Source organism: Hemitrygon akajei, chromosome 16, assembly GCF_048418815.1.
Source record: "Hemitrygon akajei chromosome 16, sHemAka1.3, whole genome shotgun sequence".
Lineage (NCBI taxonomy): Eukaryota > Metazoa > Chordata > Chondrichthyes > Myliobatiformes > Dasyatidae > Hemitrygon > Hemitrygon akajei.
Window position 1 is genome coordinate 74201560 of NC_133139.1, and position 17087 is coordinate 74218646.

The 17087-nt window shown below is 45.2% G+C and overlaps 1 protein-coding gene across 6 annotated transcripts in view; it reads left to right on the top strand.

Annotated features, from left to right (window-relative positions):
• The first annotated feature begins 2179 nt into the window (after positions 1-2179).
• LOC140740187 (ultra-long-chain fatty acid omega-hydroxylase-like) overlaps positions 2180-17087 on the top strand; it is a 53259-nt gene continuing 38351 nt past the window's right edge. For 2 of the 6 annotated variants that reach the window (XM_073069189.1, XM_073069191.1), the window contains exons 1-2: positions 2180-2398; positions 13875-14087. In XM_073069189.1, coding sequence (XP_072925290.1) covers positions 13875-14087 — 213 coding nt within the window. In that variant the 5' untranslated portion in view covers positions 2180-2398. Of the gene's footprint in view, positions 2399-9182; positions 9336-13874; positions 14088-17087 lie in introns of those variants that run through there. The other 4 variants (XM_073069187.1, XM_073069190.1, XM_073069188.1 and 1 more) reach the window with 3 other exon arrangements.

Sequence of the window (17087 nt, forward strand, 5' to 3'; positions counted from 1 at the left end):
TTATAGTTCTAAAGTGCTCCCGCACTGACACTTCAGCCACTTGTCCAGGCTCATTTCCTAACAGGAGGTCGAGTTTTCCTCTCTCTAAAGTACACATACACTACTTGACAAAATCTTTAACAAATCTAACTATAAAAAGGGGAATCAGAATTTTACCAGTGGAGTGGAGTGTGAATGGCTGGAATGCAAGGTGGTGTATTAAATAACTGATGAGGAATAGATAGATAGATAGATAGATACTTTATTCATCCCCATGGGGAAATTCAACTTTTTTCCAATGTCCCATACACTTGTTGTAGCAAAACTGATTACATACAATACTTAACTCAGTAAAAAAAATATGATATGCATCTAAATCACTATCTCAAAAAGCATTAATAATAGCTTTTAAAAAGTTCTTAAGTCCTGGCGGTAGAATTGTAAAGCCTAATGGCATTGGGGAGTATTGACCTCTTCATCCTGTCTGAGGAGCATTGCATCGATAGTAACCTGTCGCTGAAACTGCTTCTCTGTCTCTGGATGGTGCTATGTAGAGGATGTTCAGAGTTATCCATAATTGACCGTAGCCTACTCAGCGCCCTTCGCTCAGCTACCGATGTTAAACTCTCCAGTACTTTGCCCACGACAGAGCCCGCCTTCCTTACCAGCTTATTAAGACGTGAGGCGTCCCTCTTCTTAATGCTTCCTCCCCAACACGCCACCACAAAGAAGAGGGCGCTCTCTACAACTGACCTATAGAACATCTTCAGCATCTCACTACAGACATTGAATGACGCCAACCTTCTTAGGAAGTACAGTCGACTCTGTGCCTTCCTGCACAAGGCATCTGTGTTGGCAGTCCAGTCTAGCTTCTCGTCTAACTGTACTCCCAGATACTTGTAGGTCTTAACCTGCTCCACACATTCTCCATTAATGATCACTGGCTCCATATGAGGCCTAGATCTCCTAAAGTCCACCACCATCTCCTTGGTCTTGGTGATATTGAGACGCAGGTAGTTTGAGTTGCACCATATCACAAAGTCCTGTATCAGTTTCCTATACTCCTCCTCCTGTCCATTCCTGACACACCCCACTATGGCCGTGTCATCAGCGAACTTTTGCACATGGCAGGACTCCGAGTTATATTGGAAGTCTGATGTGTACAGGGTGAACAGGACCTTTAGCTTTAGTGCTGAGAAAAAAAAATGCAGCAAACACGAGGAAATCTGCAGATGCTGGAAATTGCAGCGTTATTTTGATGTAAATAGTCCTCGGGAAAAGAGTGACAGGAGTTTAAAGTGAATTCAAAAATACTCTTATTCAGTATGAAACCAGGACTTTCATCCTGAAAAGGGAAGCTATAAATGCAAGAGGAGTGTGCCAAATCAAGGAATTAATATCAAAGAGACTGGGAATGGCTGGCATTTAAAGAAATGATACATAACTTCCAACAAATGTACTTTCTTTTAAGGGGGGGGGGGGTGTTTCCAACCCAGGGTCCATGGACTGTTTAATATCTATGGCATAACAAAAGGTTGTGAACCGTTGCCTTAAGGTGAAAACAACAACACAATTGAAGCACAACTGTGGATTACAGAACAGTGCTAACATGGTGTTACATAAAAAGCAAAGGCAGACTCAATTTATCCCCTCTCTGGTACCAGGACCTCGATGATGCCCGAGAAATTGATAAATAAAAAGACTGTAAGAGTAAACTAGCATGAAATATTTTTTTAAAAACAGGAAGAAATGTCTGTGAACAATGAGGGTAAATATGTGTCTCTGACACAGGACAGAGGAGGGTGGGGCAGGAGGGGGAGGGGGATGGGGAGCGGGGAGGGGGGCAGGGGGATGGGGAGCGGGGAGGGGGGCAGGAGGGGAGACGAAGAAACTTCTATCACGGCTAACAAATAAGTGGTAAAGGAGTCGAACGACACCGCCCCAGTATAATGCGTCAGACATTTTGACATGGTTTGCGGAGGCGAAGGGGGAACTCGGACACTGGACTCATGTACATTTCCCGCATGTCTAGATATTGGAGAACCTCGGGTTTAGTGCAAAGAAGTCGGCTGGCAAACTCTTGATCGCCGACTCCGGAACACCCTGCCGACGTTCCTTTGGTCGAGCTGACTGTCAATCACAAGGCTGGCCAATGGACGCAGAGGGCAAGGTATATGATTGGCCATTGAAGGGCCGTGGAGTTTCACCTGCCCGTCCAGGTGAATCGTGGGCATCTGTTCATATCCGACCGTCGGAAGGCTGGCCGCCTTCAACCGACTGCCCGTGGAACCACTGCACGCGTGACAGGCTACAAGCTGTTGGATCAACACAGCGCCGAGGGTCCGGGCCTGAGACTCAGTGACTGTCGAGGAACAGGCATCCGAGGAATCGTTTTGACCCGCCGCAGACCCTGGGGAAGGTAGTACAGTGTGACATTTTACAAAATGATTGGAAGTTCAGTCAGAAATCGACTCTTCATTTTAAGTAGCGTTGGACAGTTCACTGAGCGTTACTGCAAGCTGTAGCCAAAGGTTTAATGGATGAATAGCTTGTTGCTGGTAAGGTGTTGTGTGTTAAGTAGAAATAATGTTTCCAAAACAGGTCCAAAGTGAATGAGCTCAAATAAATTAACATATGTATGTTCTTTTCAAAAATAAGTTTTGGTGTAGCTAATTGGATTGAATCTCCTTAGATCCCCGGACCCTATGACCTGTAACAAAAACTTCAGAAAAGGGGATTGACTGAGTGTCATCTCCAAAATTTTAGAATGGCTCCCACAGATTAGAAAGGAGTAAATGTAACCCTTGCATTCAAAGTAGTAAGGAAAAAAACCCCCGAGGAATTCAGGCAAATTAAACCAGCGTTAATTAAAGGCAATCTTTTGGAATCTAGTTTTGAAGAAGTAGTAGAAGGATAGAAACTGACCTCAGAACGGAACAGAGTCAGTGTGGATTAATGAAAGCTAATTTGTTTATTTTCAGGTTGATGATGTAAAGCTGAGCTGGTGTATTTTCATGAGGCCTTTGATGTGAGAGATTATTAAACAAATTGGGGCAGAATCAGAATGTCTATTGTCACTGAGTAGGCTGTGCAGTTTGTTGTGTGGCAACAGCACAGGGTAAGGCATACAAATGACTGTCAATTACAATGAATAAAAAGGAATAACAAGGGTAGTGTTCATGGGTTCACGGACGTTTGAAAATCTGATGGCAAAGAGGAAGAAGCTGTTCCTAAAACAGAGTGGTAGTATCATGAAGAAGGCCTAGTGAAGGTCTTTAATGATGGGTGGAATATACTGGTATGGATTGTTAATGGACAAAAACCGAGTAGAAATAATCACGTTACCTTTGGTTGGGCAGATGGGATTAAAGGGGTGCCTGAAGGATTGGTGCCAGGGCGCCATCTCTCACAAGCTGGTCGGTGATTGGACGAGCGGTTTGAATATAATCTATCCAAATACACTGATGGCCCACAGCAATTCAGCCGTGCGGTTGGACAGGTGGACGTAAAGAGTCTTCAGGGGATATAGATCAAGCAAATGAAGCGGTGAAGCATTGGAGTAAGACATGAAAATAGATCAATGCAGCATGGAAGCAGACCCCCTGTGTCAATTATTCCATGCCCACCAAAGTGACCGTCCAGCTGGTTCCAATTTCCTGTGTTCAGCTCAGCACCCCTACCACCCCCCCCCCCCACCCCACTTGTACCTATGCAAGTGCTTCTTAATTGAAACTACTATGCCTGACTCAACTGCTTCCTCTGGCAACTTGTTCTGTATACTCACAACTCTCTGTGTGGAAAATGTTGCCCCCCCTCCCCAGTTCCCTTTTAAATATCTTTCCTTTCCCCTTAAATTAAACCCTATTGTTTTGGATGCCCCTTTACATCCACTTCATGCTTGTCATACATGAGAAACATTTCTGTGAGGTCACTGCTCATTTTCTCCTGCATTCCAGGGAATTAAGAGGCTTGTTTGACCAACCTCTCCCTATAAATCAGACCTCCTTGGCATGGCAACAGCCTTGTAAATATTCTCTACATTGTTCTCAGTTTAATCACCTTTTTCCTACAACAGGGTGACTGGAATTGTACACTGTACTTCCAGTGCAGCATTAGCGAAAACTTGTACAACTTCATTGTAATATCACAGCTCCATCATCCAGTGCTCTGACTTGTGAAGGTCAGCATGCTAAATATCTTTTTCACCATCCTGTCTACCTGTGACACCTCTTTTGACTTTACAAAATGCATCACCTCACACCTAGCAGTATTAAAATCCAATTGCCACTCCTCAGCATAGGTATCTAACTGAGCAACATCTCCTGTTATCTACGTTAACCTCCTTCACTGTCAACAACCCCTCCTAATTTCATGTCATCTGCAAACTTAGTGATCAAGCCTTGTGCATTCACATTCAAATTATCTATATAAGTGACGATAATCCCAACACTGGCCCCAGTGCCACACCACTGGTCACTGGTCTCCAAGAAACAGCCTTCGAGCACCACCCTCTGTTTCCTACCTGTGAGCCAATATTGAATTTACTTAATTGGCTCTCCATGGATTCCAAGGGACTTGACCTTCTGGAACAGCTTCCCATGTGGGACCTTGTTGAAGGGTTTGCTAAATTCTCGTTAGAGAACATCCACTGGCCTAAGCTCGTTTTGGTTGCCTCTTCAAGATTCATCTAACATAATTTCTCATGCACAAAGCCATGCTGCCTCCTCATCAGATTCTGCCAATCCAAATGCTGGTAGGTCTTGACCCTCAGAAACACCTCTAGTAACTGATCCCCTTTAGTAACTGCACTACTGAGGCCTGCAGTTCTCTGGCTTGTCCTTGCTATCCTTCTTAAACAACAGAGCAACGTTGGCCATCTTCCACTCTTCGGGAATTTCACCAATGTCTAACAATGAACAAGGACCTCCACAGTTTCTTCTCTAGCCGCCTACAAAGTCTGAGGATGCACTCGGACAGGATCCACCTTAATATTCTGTATAGCTGCCAATACCCTGTTCATGTTAATATGCTTGTTCTCCAAAAAAACTCCACTTGTTTCCCTTATCTATTAAGCTAGCACAATTTTCTCAATAAAGACTGAAGAGAAATATTTATTTAAAATAGCACTCATCTCCTATGGTTCAAGACATAGGCAACCCTACCAATCTCCAAGTGCACCTGCTCTCTCCCTAGACACCCTTTTACTCTTAATATAGCTTTCTTAAAGTGTCTTTCTTTGCTGAATTGGATGTTGCTGGTGTTTAGACAGATCTGGATCTTCAGCTGCTGGTGTGCTCAAGCTCAGAGGTTAAAAGATTTTTGCACTTTGAAGGATGTGGGTTTAGTGCAGAAAGTAGTGCTGACAAAATGATCAACAGCCATCTTGTTGATGTGATGGACTAGGTAAGTGGGCCAAATGGCCGCCTTCAGCTCCTATCACTTTTATATTCCCATGCATCTGTGAGGGACTGTCAGTAATAATGACTCAGCAATGTATTTCTAAGTCAGGACCATGTGAGTGAGTTGATGGTGGTAAGTCAAAAGGACCAAAGAACGGAGCCTTTTAACATAGTCAGGTCCTTTTAACGTTGTTGTCTCATTGTCTATAACCGTGCCAACGTGTGTATTTGAAAGGTCCTAAGGGCACCCCTCATACTGGTGATGTCTGTCATAATGTTGGGAGACCAATGCGTTGCTCCTTTCCCAATAGTTGGATGCTCCTGTTGCAGTAATTCTGTTGGGACCCCTTACTCTCCTGTTCCTGTCTCCATATCCCTGTTGTGATCCATCTCTATACAGGTCTTGTCCTGGTTGCTTGTTTGCGACCACATGTGAACCCGCCCACTCCTTTGTGTTAGTCAGTGAAATATTGTTATGGAGATTTTGTGAGCTCCCCTGTGAGTAATCTGATGCATCTGCCTGAACCCTTGGGTTAAACATACACAGCTATTACAAGCATGCTTTGATCTGGAGCAGTTCTGGACCTGTGCTGCACAATAGTAAGTAGGACCATAATGGGTCCTTTCACCCTTCATGGCATTCAACAGCACTACAACCATTCACCTACACAAAAACCATGCAATGGATATGTGCCACCAGGCTCAGGAACAGCTTTTATTGTTTTTGATGGACCTCGTATACTATAAGATATAGGAGCAGAAGTAGGCCATTCAGCCCATTGAGTCTGCTCTGCCATTCAATCAAGGGCTGATCCAATTCTTCCAGTCATCCCTACTCCCCTGCTTTCACCCCATACCCTTTGATGCCGTGGTTAATCAAGAACCTATTTATCTCTGCCTTAAATACACCCAGTGACTTGGTCTTTACAGCCGCTCATGGCAACAAATTCCACAGATTTACCACCCTCTGACTAAAGTAATTTCTCTGCATCTCAGTTCTAAAAGGATGTCTTTCAATCCTGAAGTCATACCCTCTTGTCCTAGAATCCCCTACCATGGGAAATAATTTTGCCATTTCTAACCTATTCAAGCCTTTTAACATATTTTTCTAAGAGATTCCCCCCCCCCCCATTCTCCTGAACTCCAGGGAATACAGCCCAAGAGCTGCCAAATGTTCTTCATACGGTAACCCTTTCATTCCCGGAATCATTATCGTGAATCTTCTCTGAAACCTCTCCAATGTCAGTATATCTTTTCTAAAATAAGGAGCCCAAAACTGCACATAATACTCCAAGTGTGGTCTCATGAGTGCCTTATAGAGCCTCAACGTCACATCCCTGCTCTTATATTCTATGCCTCTAGAAATGAATGCCAACATTGCATTGGCCTGTTTCACAGCCAACTCAACCTAGAGGTTATCCTTTAGGGTATCTTGCACAGGGACTCCCAAGTCCCTTTGCATCTCTGCATTTTGAATTCTCTTCCCATCTAAATAATAGTCTGCCCGTTTATTTCTTCCACCAAAGTGCACGACCATACACTTTCCAACATTGTATTTCATTTGCCACTTCTACTTCATATGAAAAAGATGGACTTGTGATTTCTCAGTCTATCGAAGCATGACCCTTGAGCCTTATTGTCTGTTGCCCCACTGCACATCCTCTGTACCTGTAACACTACGTTCTGCATATTGTTGTTTCTGTTTGTTCTGGACCTCCTTGACGTACTTGATAGAATGACCTGGGCGACTTGCCACTCAGTTTCCTGCCATCTCAATAGTCCGAGTGGTGTGTACACAGAGGAAAGAGGGAGGTGAATATCTGAGAAATACTTCCACTTTAGAATTAACCCTCGTGGCCCTGGATGTCTTTCACCAATGGATGTCAGGTTCACATTCAGAATCGGGCTGATTATTACTGAGGTGTGTCATGAAATTTGTAGTTTTGCAGCAGCCATTTGGTGCAATACCTAATAATTACTACAGGCATTAAGACAAAATGGAAAAATAAATAAGTAGTGTGAAATAGGTTGTCATTGGTGGGGGGCGGGGTGGGTGTCATGGACATAAACTCTGACTACCTTTTAAATGCATCTCAAATAGCCTCTGACAACCAAGTCCAGCTCCTGACCTTTGTGGCTTAGCTTTTAAGCCTAGCAGAACTGTTTCTACTGAACGAAAGAAAGGGCAAGATTGGGTTACTGGCACATTAAAACCAGTCACATCGGGCAGATGGGGCACATCATCCATGGTTGATAGCTCATCTAGGAGAAGAAAAACATTGATCTCAAATCTCCATTGCCTTGTGGCTATCCCCTTGGGGAAGGTCTCTGGGGTAAGCTCTGAGGGGTAAAACGTCTGGAGCTGGAGCCCCTAAGCCAGAACTAGGTTGAGTTCAATGCTGACTGGTAACTACGGCTGGTGCCAAACTGTATTGGTCACTGTCATCCTCTGGATACATCAGCTGTGTGGAGAGGGGGAGCCTGCTACATGGGCAACTGCTTGCTCGCTATACTGCCATGGTTTGCGTACTGACTGTGTAGGCTTCCATGGTTGCTCCTGGCCAAGGGAGGGCCCAAATATTGCGACAGGAAATCGAAATCGTGAGGTAGTGTTCATGGGTTCATTCCAGTGATGTCTCTCCCGGTGGAGATGCCTACGTATGTGTAACGGGAGGTTTGGGAATTATTTGCATGCCATGACTGGCTTTCCAATTCCCTGCTGCATCATAGCAATTCACAGTCCAGCAGAGGCCATTCTGCCAGTCAACAACCATGCTAACCAAAGCAGAGCTGTCAGGAACAATTGGCTCAGTCACTGTGTAGAATCAAGTCAGTGTATCAAAGGCAGGAGAATGGGGTTGAGAGGGAAAATAAATCAACCATGATGGAATGGCAGAGCAAATTCAAAGGTCTGAATGGTCTAATTCTGCTCCTATGTCTTAAGGTTTTAAGTATTCCTCTAGGGTGTTCTTGTGACAGCTTACTCGTAAATCATAAGGCAAGAGATTCAACAAAAAGCATTACTTGTAACATCTTTCCTGAAGCAAATTGCCATGAAGTGTTAATAGACGAACAACCAAAATCTTTCCCCTGGGGTTGTTGTTGTTGAGTGCCATCCCCTCACAGTGACCCTATGGATAGTTGTCCACAGGGTTTTCGTGGCAAAATATGGAAGTCCATCGCCAGGCCTTTCTTCTGCACAGATACTACTGCTGCCCAGGTTGGGACCTGGCTGGATTTGAACTCGGGACCATCTGTCTTGAAGTCCAGTGCTGATGTCACTATGCCACTGGCTGGCCAGGTCCCCAGGGTAGGGGAATCCAAAATTGGAGGGCATGGGTTTAAAGTGAAATGGGGAAATATTTAAAGAGGACCTTGGCGGGGAGACAATCTTTTCAATTAGAAGGCAGTGAGTGTATAAACCTGATTGCCAGAAGAAGTGGTGGAAGGCTGGTACATTTATATTTCGAGGGCATTTGGACAAGTACATCGATGTGAAAGGTCAAACACAGGTAGATAGGATTATCTTAGATGGTTATCATGGACACGTTGGGCTGAAGAGCCTGTTTTAATGTGACAGCTAAGTAGAGGATAGTGTTACAGTATGCAAAAAGGATTCCAAAATTCTTGGAATCATGCACGCAACCACAGCATTTGCTTATTGTAGAGATATTCTTGCTCAGATTAAATCTCTTCTCTGTCAGGGTTTCATCATCCTGCTTGTGATTTTGAAGTACTCAATAGTGTTGCAATTACTGTTAAGAAATGTATGACAAATGAGGAACTGTTGACAGTTCTTCCTGGCTGCTCTGGTAGGGCAATTGCTGCATGAGTATCTGAACATGTCCATGCCTCGACTGAGAGAGACTTTGCTGGGCTCCAGTTAGTGTGCAGGTTGACATCTGTTGTAACCGTAAAGCCCTGGAGCTCCGGTGACTGTGCTCCCACAGCCCAAAGGTAAGGTGTTCCAGTTTCTGACCCGGTGACGGTGAAAGATTGTTCATTTATTTAAAAGCCAGGGAGGTGTGTGATCTGGAGGGGAATTTGCAGGAGGTGGTGTTCCCATCTGGGTCTGCCCTCGTCCTTGGTGGCAGAGGCAGTGGGTAGTAGCCCGTGAGTAACTGCGGAGTATTTTGTGCACTGTTCTGATTACACTCCCTTCTCGCGCCCCGCTGTGCACCGTCCTGTTTTTCTCCTGTGTGGGAGAGAAGTTCACCACCTACGGGTTCCACGTACTGTGGAGATGTGGCTGTGTGTTCAGGGTGCTGGGGGTGGGGGGGTGTGGATGGGGGGAGCAGCTAACTGGACCAGGCCATAAATACTGTGACTACAAAACTAAATATCTCCTTCTGTACAGTCTAGAATGTGAATAGTGTTTAAACAGAGCGGTGTACAGTGAAGTGTGAGGGGAGAGTGTGAATGGGGCGGTGTATAGTGATCTGTGGGGGGTGTGTAAATGGAGCTGTGTACAGTGGGGTGTGAATGGAGTGTGCAAATAGTGGTGCAGAGTGCAGCGTGAAGGAAGTGCTGCAATATCTCCATCACAATCTCCAACAGCACAGGTGCCCCACAAGGCTGTGTGCTTAGCCCCCGCTCAACATGCTTTAGACTCGTCTGTGGTTAAGCACAGCTCCAACGCCATATTCAAGTCTGCTGATGACACCGTTGTCACTAGCCAAACCAAAGGTGGTGACGAATCAACATACAGGAGGCAGATTGAAAATCTGGCTGAGTTGTGCCACAACACCCTCATAGTCTATGTCAACGAGGCCAAGGAGCTGTGTATTGACATCAGGCGAAGGAGACCAGAGGTCCTTGAGCCAGTCCTCATTGGTGGATCGGAGATGGAGGGGGTCAGCAACTTGAAATTCCTCAGTGTCATTACTTAGGAGGACCTGCCTTGGGCCCAGCATGCAAGTGCAATTATGGAAAAAAAATACAGCAAGCACCTCTATTTCCTTAGGAGTTTGCGACACTTAAGCCTTTTTGACAAACCTCTATTGCTGTTGAGTGGAGAGTATATTGACTGGCTGCATCACAGCCTGGTATGGAAACACCAGTGCCCTTGAACAGAAAATCCTACAATATGTAGAGGATGTGGCCCAGTCCATCATGGGTAAAGCCCTCTGCACCATTGAGCACATCTACAGGAACTGCTGTCGCAGGAAAGCAGCATCCATCATCGGAGACTCCCACCACCTAGGACATGCTCTCTTCTAGCTGCTGCCATTAGGAAGAAAGTACAGGAGCCTCAGGACTTGCAGCACCAGGTTCAGGAACGGTTATTACATCTCAACCATCAGGCTCTTGAACCAAAGGGATAACATCACTCATCTTCACTTGTCCCATCATTGAATTGTTCTCATAACTTATAGAATCGCTTTATGTTGTGTTCTTGATATTATTATTTCTTTCTTTTTGTATTTGCACAGTTTGTTGTCTTTTGCACACTGGTTGAGCGCCCAAATTGGTGTGGCCTTTCATTGATTCTGTTGTGGTTATTATCCTATAGATTTATTGAGTATGCCCGCAAAACAATGAATTCCATGGTTTATTATTAAAGTGCATGTATGTCACTGCTCTGTTTACACGCTCCCTTCATGCACCCCACCGTACATACAGTGACATATCTGTACTTTGAACTTTGTAAACAGTGGTGTTGCCTGACTTGGAAGCGCTCTTTGGGGCCCTTTCCTCCAAAGAGAAAAGCCATGGCTTGCTCAATCTTTCCTCATAAGATATGTTCTCTGATTCAGGCAGCATCCTGGTAAATCCCCTCTGCAGCCTTTCTAAAGCTAATCCCACTCTATCTCTCCCCAAAATATTTCACTTCACACTTTTGCAGATTGAACTCCATCTGCCTCTTCTCAGCCCTGCTCTGCATCTTGTCAATGTCCCATTGTGTTCTGGCTTCCCGCCAAATCTCAAAGGTATGCAGGTTAATTACTGACTGTAAATGGTCCCTGTTGTGTGGGTGAAGCTTAGGGTCCAAGGGAGTTGATAGAGATGTGGGAAGAATAAACTGGGGTTCATGTTGGATTTGTGTAGCTGCCAGTTGATGGCCAGAATGGGTTCAATGGGCTGAAGGGACTGTTTCTGTGCTTCGTGACTCGATGATATGATTTTAAGAGAGCAGTGTGCAGAGGGAGTGTGAACGGGCTGTGTATCTGGAGCAGTGTGCAGAGGGAGTGTGAACGGGCTGTGTATCTGGAGCAGTGTGCAATGGGGGAAGTTTAAGAGGTGTGAACAGAAAACTGTAAACAGCTCGTGTTCATTGGCTACGTAGAACAGTCGATGTTCCAAACCTTCCCCAGTAAAGCTCCCAACTCTTCCTCCGCTGCATTGACACTGCATTGCTGCTGCTGCATGCACCTCTGCTGAGCTCGTCATTTCCATTAACTTTGCCTCCAACTTCCACCCTGCCCTTAAATTCACTTGGTGCATTTCCAACTTCTCTTTCCCCTTTCTAGATCTGACTCAATCTCTGCAGACAAACGTGGACAAATGCCTTTTATAAGCATTATAATGAATCCAGACTCAGGTTGGAGGAACAACACCTTATATACCGGCTGGGTAGCTTCCAACCTGATGGCATGAACATTGACTTCTCTAACTTCCGTTAATGTCCCTCCTCCACTTCTTACCCCATCCCTGACATATTTAGTTGTTTGCCTGTTCTCCATCTCCCTCTGGTGCTCCCCCCTTTCTTTCTCCTGAGGCCTCCCGTCCCATGATCCTTTCCCTTCTCCAGCTCTGTATCACTTTCGCCAATCACCTTTCCAGCTCTTAGCTTCATCCCACTCCCTCCGGTCTTATCCTATCATTTCGCATTTCCCCCTCCCCCCACTACTTTCAAATCTCTTACTATCTTTCCTTTCGGTTAGTCCTGACGAAGGGTCTCGGCCCGAAACGTCGACAGCGCTTCTCCCTATCGATGCTGCCTGGCCTGCTGGGTTCTACCAGCATTTTGTGTGTGTTGTTGTTTGAATTTCCAGCATCTGCAGATTTCCTCATGTTTGCCTTTTATAAGCTTGCTGATTTTCACAGTTATCTTGACTATACCTCTTCCCATCCTGTTTTTTTAAAAAAGAAGCGATTCTCTTTTCTCAGTTCCCGTCTCCACCTCATCTGTTCCCAGGATGTGGCTTGCCTTTCCAGGACATCCTTCTTCAAAGAACAGGATTTCCCTTCCTCCACTTCTGCTTCCCTCACCTGCATCTCCATTCATTATTTCATTAACATCCACACTCACCCCATCTTCCCACCGGCTTAACAGCGAGAGTTCCTCTTGGCCTTACCACCCATGAGCCATCACATTATTCTCTGTAACTTCTGCTAGAGCCAACAGGATCCTACCACCCAACATATCTTTACCTCCTCCCCTCTCTCTGCTTTCCACAGGGATTGCTCCCTCTCGGATTCCCTTGTCCATTCGTCCTTCCCCACTGACCTCCCTCCCAGCACTTATCCCTGCAAGTGGCCAAAGTGTTAAGCCTGCCTATTCACCTCATCCCACGCCTCCATTCAGGGGTCCAAACAGTCCTTCCAGGTGAGGCAACACTTCACCTGCAAATCTGCTGGAATTGTCTATTGTGCCTGGTCCTCCTGATGCGGTCTCCTCTACATTGGTGAGACCCGTCGTAAATTGGGGGATTGCTTCGTCGAGCACCTCCACTCCATCTGCCAAAAGTGGAACTTCCTGGTGACCATACCTTTTAATTCCGATTCCCATTCCTGTTCTGTCCTGTTGGTCCATGGCCTCGTCTTGTGCCATGATGAGGACACCCTCAGGGTGGAGGAACAACATCTTGTATTCCATCTGGGGAGCCTCCAACCTCATGATATGAATAATAATTTCTCCTTCTGGGGGATGGGGGAATTCCTTCCTGCTGCCCTCTTCCATTCCCCACTCTGGCTTCTTATGACTTCTCACCTGCCTATCACCTCCCCTGGGTTCCTTTCTTCTTCCCTTTCTCCTGTGGTCCACTCTCCTCTCTTATCAGATTCCTTTCTCTCCAGCCCTTGATCTTTCCTACTCACCTGGCTTCACCTATCACGTTTTAGCCAGTCCTCCTTCCCCTCGCCCCGCTTTTCTATTCTGACATCTTCCCCTTCGTTTCCAGTCCTGAAGAAGGGTCTTGGCCTGAAACATCAACTGTTTATTCACTTCCATCGATGCTGCCTGACCTACTGTGTTCCTCCAGCATTTTGTGTGTTGCTCTGGATTTCCAACATCCAGCATTTCTTCTGTTTATGAGCACTATATAGTAGTTAGTTCTAGAATGTTTTTTGATACAACTGCTGGCCCTTCCCTTTACCATGGTGCGCTGTTTACCTTTCCATCTAATATTCAGGATGATGTCCATCTGCTCTCTGTCCATCCCTCTCCATACTCCCTGGTATTACTACTGTAATGAGCCAGTTCCTGATGCTACACGGCTGTGAATGAGGTTACAAGCATGCAGCTGACATGCTTTGTGTGTCTTCTCTCACCAGATGCTGCCAGTACTGGATCAGGTCTTCGCCCTGGACCACAGCAAGATGTGGACCTCCCTGCGGACTGTGATCATCACCCTGCTCCTGGTCTTCTTCATTAAGACCATCTGGAACTTTGCCACTCTTCTCATTAACTTCCATCAGAACAGCAAAAAACTGACGTGCTTTGGCAGCCCCCCAAAGCGCAGCTGGCTCATGGGACACCTTGGAATGGTAGGGAATTGGGTGCTTGTGGTGTCTCGGAATACCAAAGATCTTCCAAAGCCACGATGGAGCGGCACCGTGGGGTGGGGGGGGGGGGGAGAGGGGGAGACGACACATTGAAAGTAATTTGGAAAATGTGTAGCTCGGGTGGTAGATGGTTGAATTGAGTTGTTCTTCGATCTTGGCAATTAACTTGCAATTGTTTTGTCATCATATGAGGAGACACTATCAGTGTGCCTTTGATTGTGGTGTGTTCTCAATGTTTGGTCTCTATATGCTTATCCATCAGCTGATTGGTTGCCATTTCGAAAACTCAGTTGTGATGTGGGGAAGAAATCTCATCACTGATTGGTACTGCAGCAAACTTCATGGTCTGGAACTGGCTCATAAATAGGATCAAGTTTCACATGTTAGTTTATGGAATTGCTTGTGGAAAACCAGGTTCAGTGACGCCAGTCAAATTTGTGCCCCTCTTGATCTTCGTGGGTAGAGACTAGGGAGAGTTGGTCATGCTGTTTTAGAGCCATTTGATGTTCCTGGATCCTTTTGGATCATTTGTCTCCCAGTCTGACCGATATAATATTTGCTGTAGTCCCCACACTGGATTTTGTAGATGGCATTGGTTTTGTTTAATTGCTTGGTTCATTCTTTTGGACTGCAAAGCAGTCTCTGCAGTGTTGCTGTTGGCTTATGTGTGACTACAATTCCATGTTATTGCAGCAGTCAGGCACTCATTGGTGAGATATTTTGAATATGTGGAAGGATAACACATTTGCTTGGTTCTTGGTTAGTGCATTGTTGAACACGTAGGCATCTTCATATGAAGTTCGATGGGTATCCATTTCGTGCGATTACTTTAAAGAGATGTTTCTTTTCCTTTATCCTTTCGTTTTGCCGTGCTGCAAGGTGTGTCTGCTCTTCGGAACAAACGGTGGAAGACTAAGCAAAGAAAGGTTATTCAAACTGGCAGCATTGTGCTTACGTTTAACGGCACGCTTTACAAGCAGCTGAAAAGGGACCCCAATGGGTTTGTCCACCTCCGGGTTTATAGTGGAGTTTGTCATGCAGAAGTTGGAAATGATGGTGCTGCCAATTATAAACCCTAAAATTTGGGTCTGTTACATTGATGATACCTTCGTCATAGTAAAGCACAGTGAAACTGAAAGAACTTAAGGACTAATCAACATGGCATTCAAATATATTGAGTTCACAATGGAAACAGAAACTGAGGGGGGAGACTAGCATTCTTGGACATGCTTCTCGGTACAAACATAGGTGGCACTTTGGAAACTTCCGTTTATCGTAAGGGAACGCGTAAAGGGCAGATTCTAAATGATCGTAACAACCACCCAAATATATAGAAGAAGGGCTGTATCAAAACTTTGTTCCAGAGAGCAGAGACACACTACAGCATGGTTGAACTAAAGGATGAAGAGGAGAAACATCCCTTTAAAGTATTCACATGAAATGGATACCCACATAACTTCATATGAACATGCCTATGAGGCCAACAGTGCACCAATCAAGAAGCAACCAAACATGTCCTTCCATACATTTGAAATGTCTTGGAAATGATGGCCTGACTGCTCCAAGAACATAGAATTTCAGTCGTGCATAAGCCAACAGCAATGTTGACGAGAGTACTTTGTAGACCAAAAGAATGAACCAAGCTATTCAACAAGACCAATGTGGTCGACGAATCCAATGCGGGGACTGCAGCAAATATTACTTTGGCCAAACTGGGGGACAGCTATATCCACAAGAATCCATGAACATCAATTGGCTGTAAAGTGGCATGACCAACTCGCCATAGTCTCTACCTATGAAGATGGAGAGGGACACAAATTTGACTGGGCGTCAGTGTCATTGCACAAGCAAATGCAGGCAAGGGAATGGTTTTTCACAAATAATTCTGTAAACATGTGTATAGACCTTGATCCTATTTAGGAGCCAATGTGAGCAAAATTCCAGACCGCAACGCATGAAGTTTGCCACAAAGCCAATCAGCGACGAGATTTCCTCTTGACGTCACAATTGAGTTTCTGAAATGATGACCAATCAACTGATTGATAAGTTTACAAAGGCCAAGCATTCATGGGACGCATCACAATCAACAGCACAACTGATGATGTCTCCTTGTATGGTGATGAAACATTTGTAATTAAATTGCCAAGATTGGTCTCGGGCACTGACACATGGAACAAAGTGGCTGTTTAGGACAACATCTCCTGCTGGGAGTCCCTCTGGGTGCAGGCTGGGATCACTGACTGAAGAATAGTTACCTCTTTGGGATGGTGTGAGTGGAGGCAGTGTGCCTCTTGAGCTTCATTCCCTGGGATTGCTGCTAAATTAGGATGGGTGAGGCACCTCCAGGAAAAGGTGGAAATGGGAAAAACGCATTCATTCTGGAAGTCAACCTGAGGGAATTCCACCTTTGGGATCCCCAAGAGTGTAGAGAGCTGGTTAATGCCATAGTCAATGTTTATTTCTGGATCTTTTAATTGAGATTATGATTATGAGTTTCCTAATTGATTAAGAATTTAATAGATATTTATTCGGAATCTTTCTCCTCTCTCCATTCATTCGGGATAGGCTTGTTTGACAAGAATAGAGGTTTGAAAGGAATGATGCAGGAGGGAAGGGAGGGACTGACAGAGTGATAGAGGAAGAATAAGGAGAAAGGGGAAGGTGGAGGAACTCCCCACCCCACACCTTCCACATAATGACTGGGATTCCCATATTATAAAAGGATGAAGGGCTAGAGTTGTTTGTCAAATGTGTTCAGGGAAGTTTCCTTAATCAGTATATATAGAAGTCCCAACTGGAGAGAGCCAATATTGGATCTCCTACTAGGGAAGAACATGGGGCAGGTGACAGAAGTGTGTGTAGGGATCACTTTGGATTTAGTGATCATAATTCCATTAATTTCAAGATAATTATGGAGAAGGGTAGTACTGGCCCTTGGGTTAAGATTCTAAGTTGGTGAGAGGGCAATTTTGATTACATCAG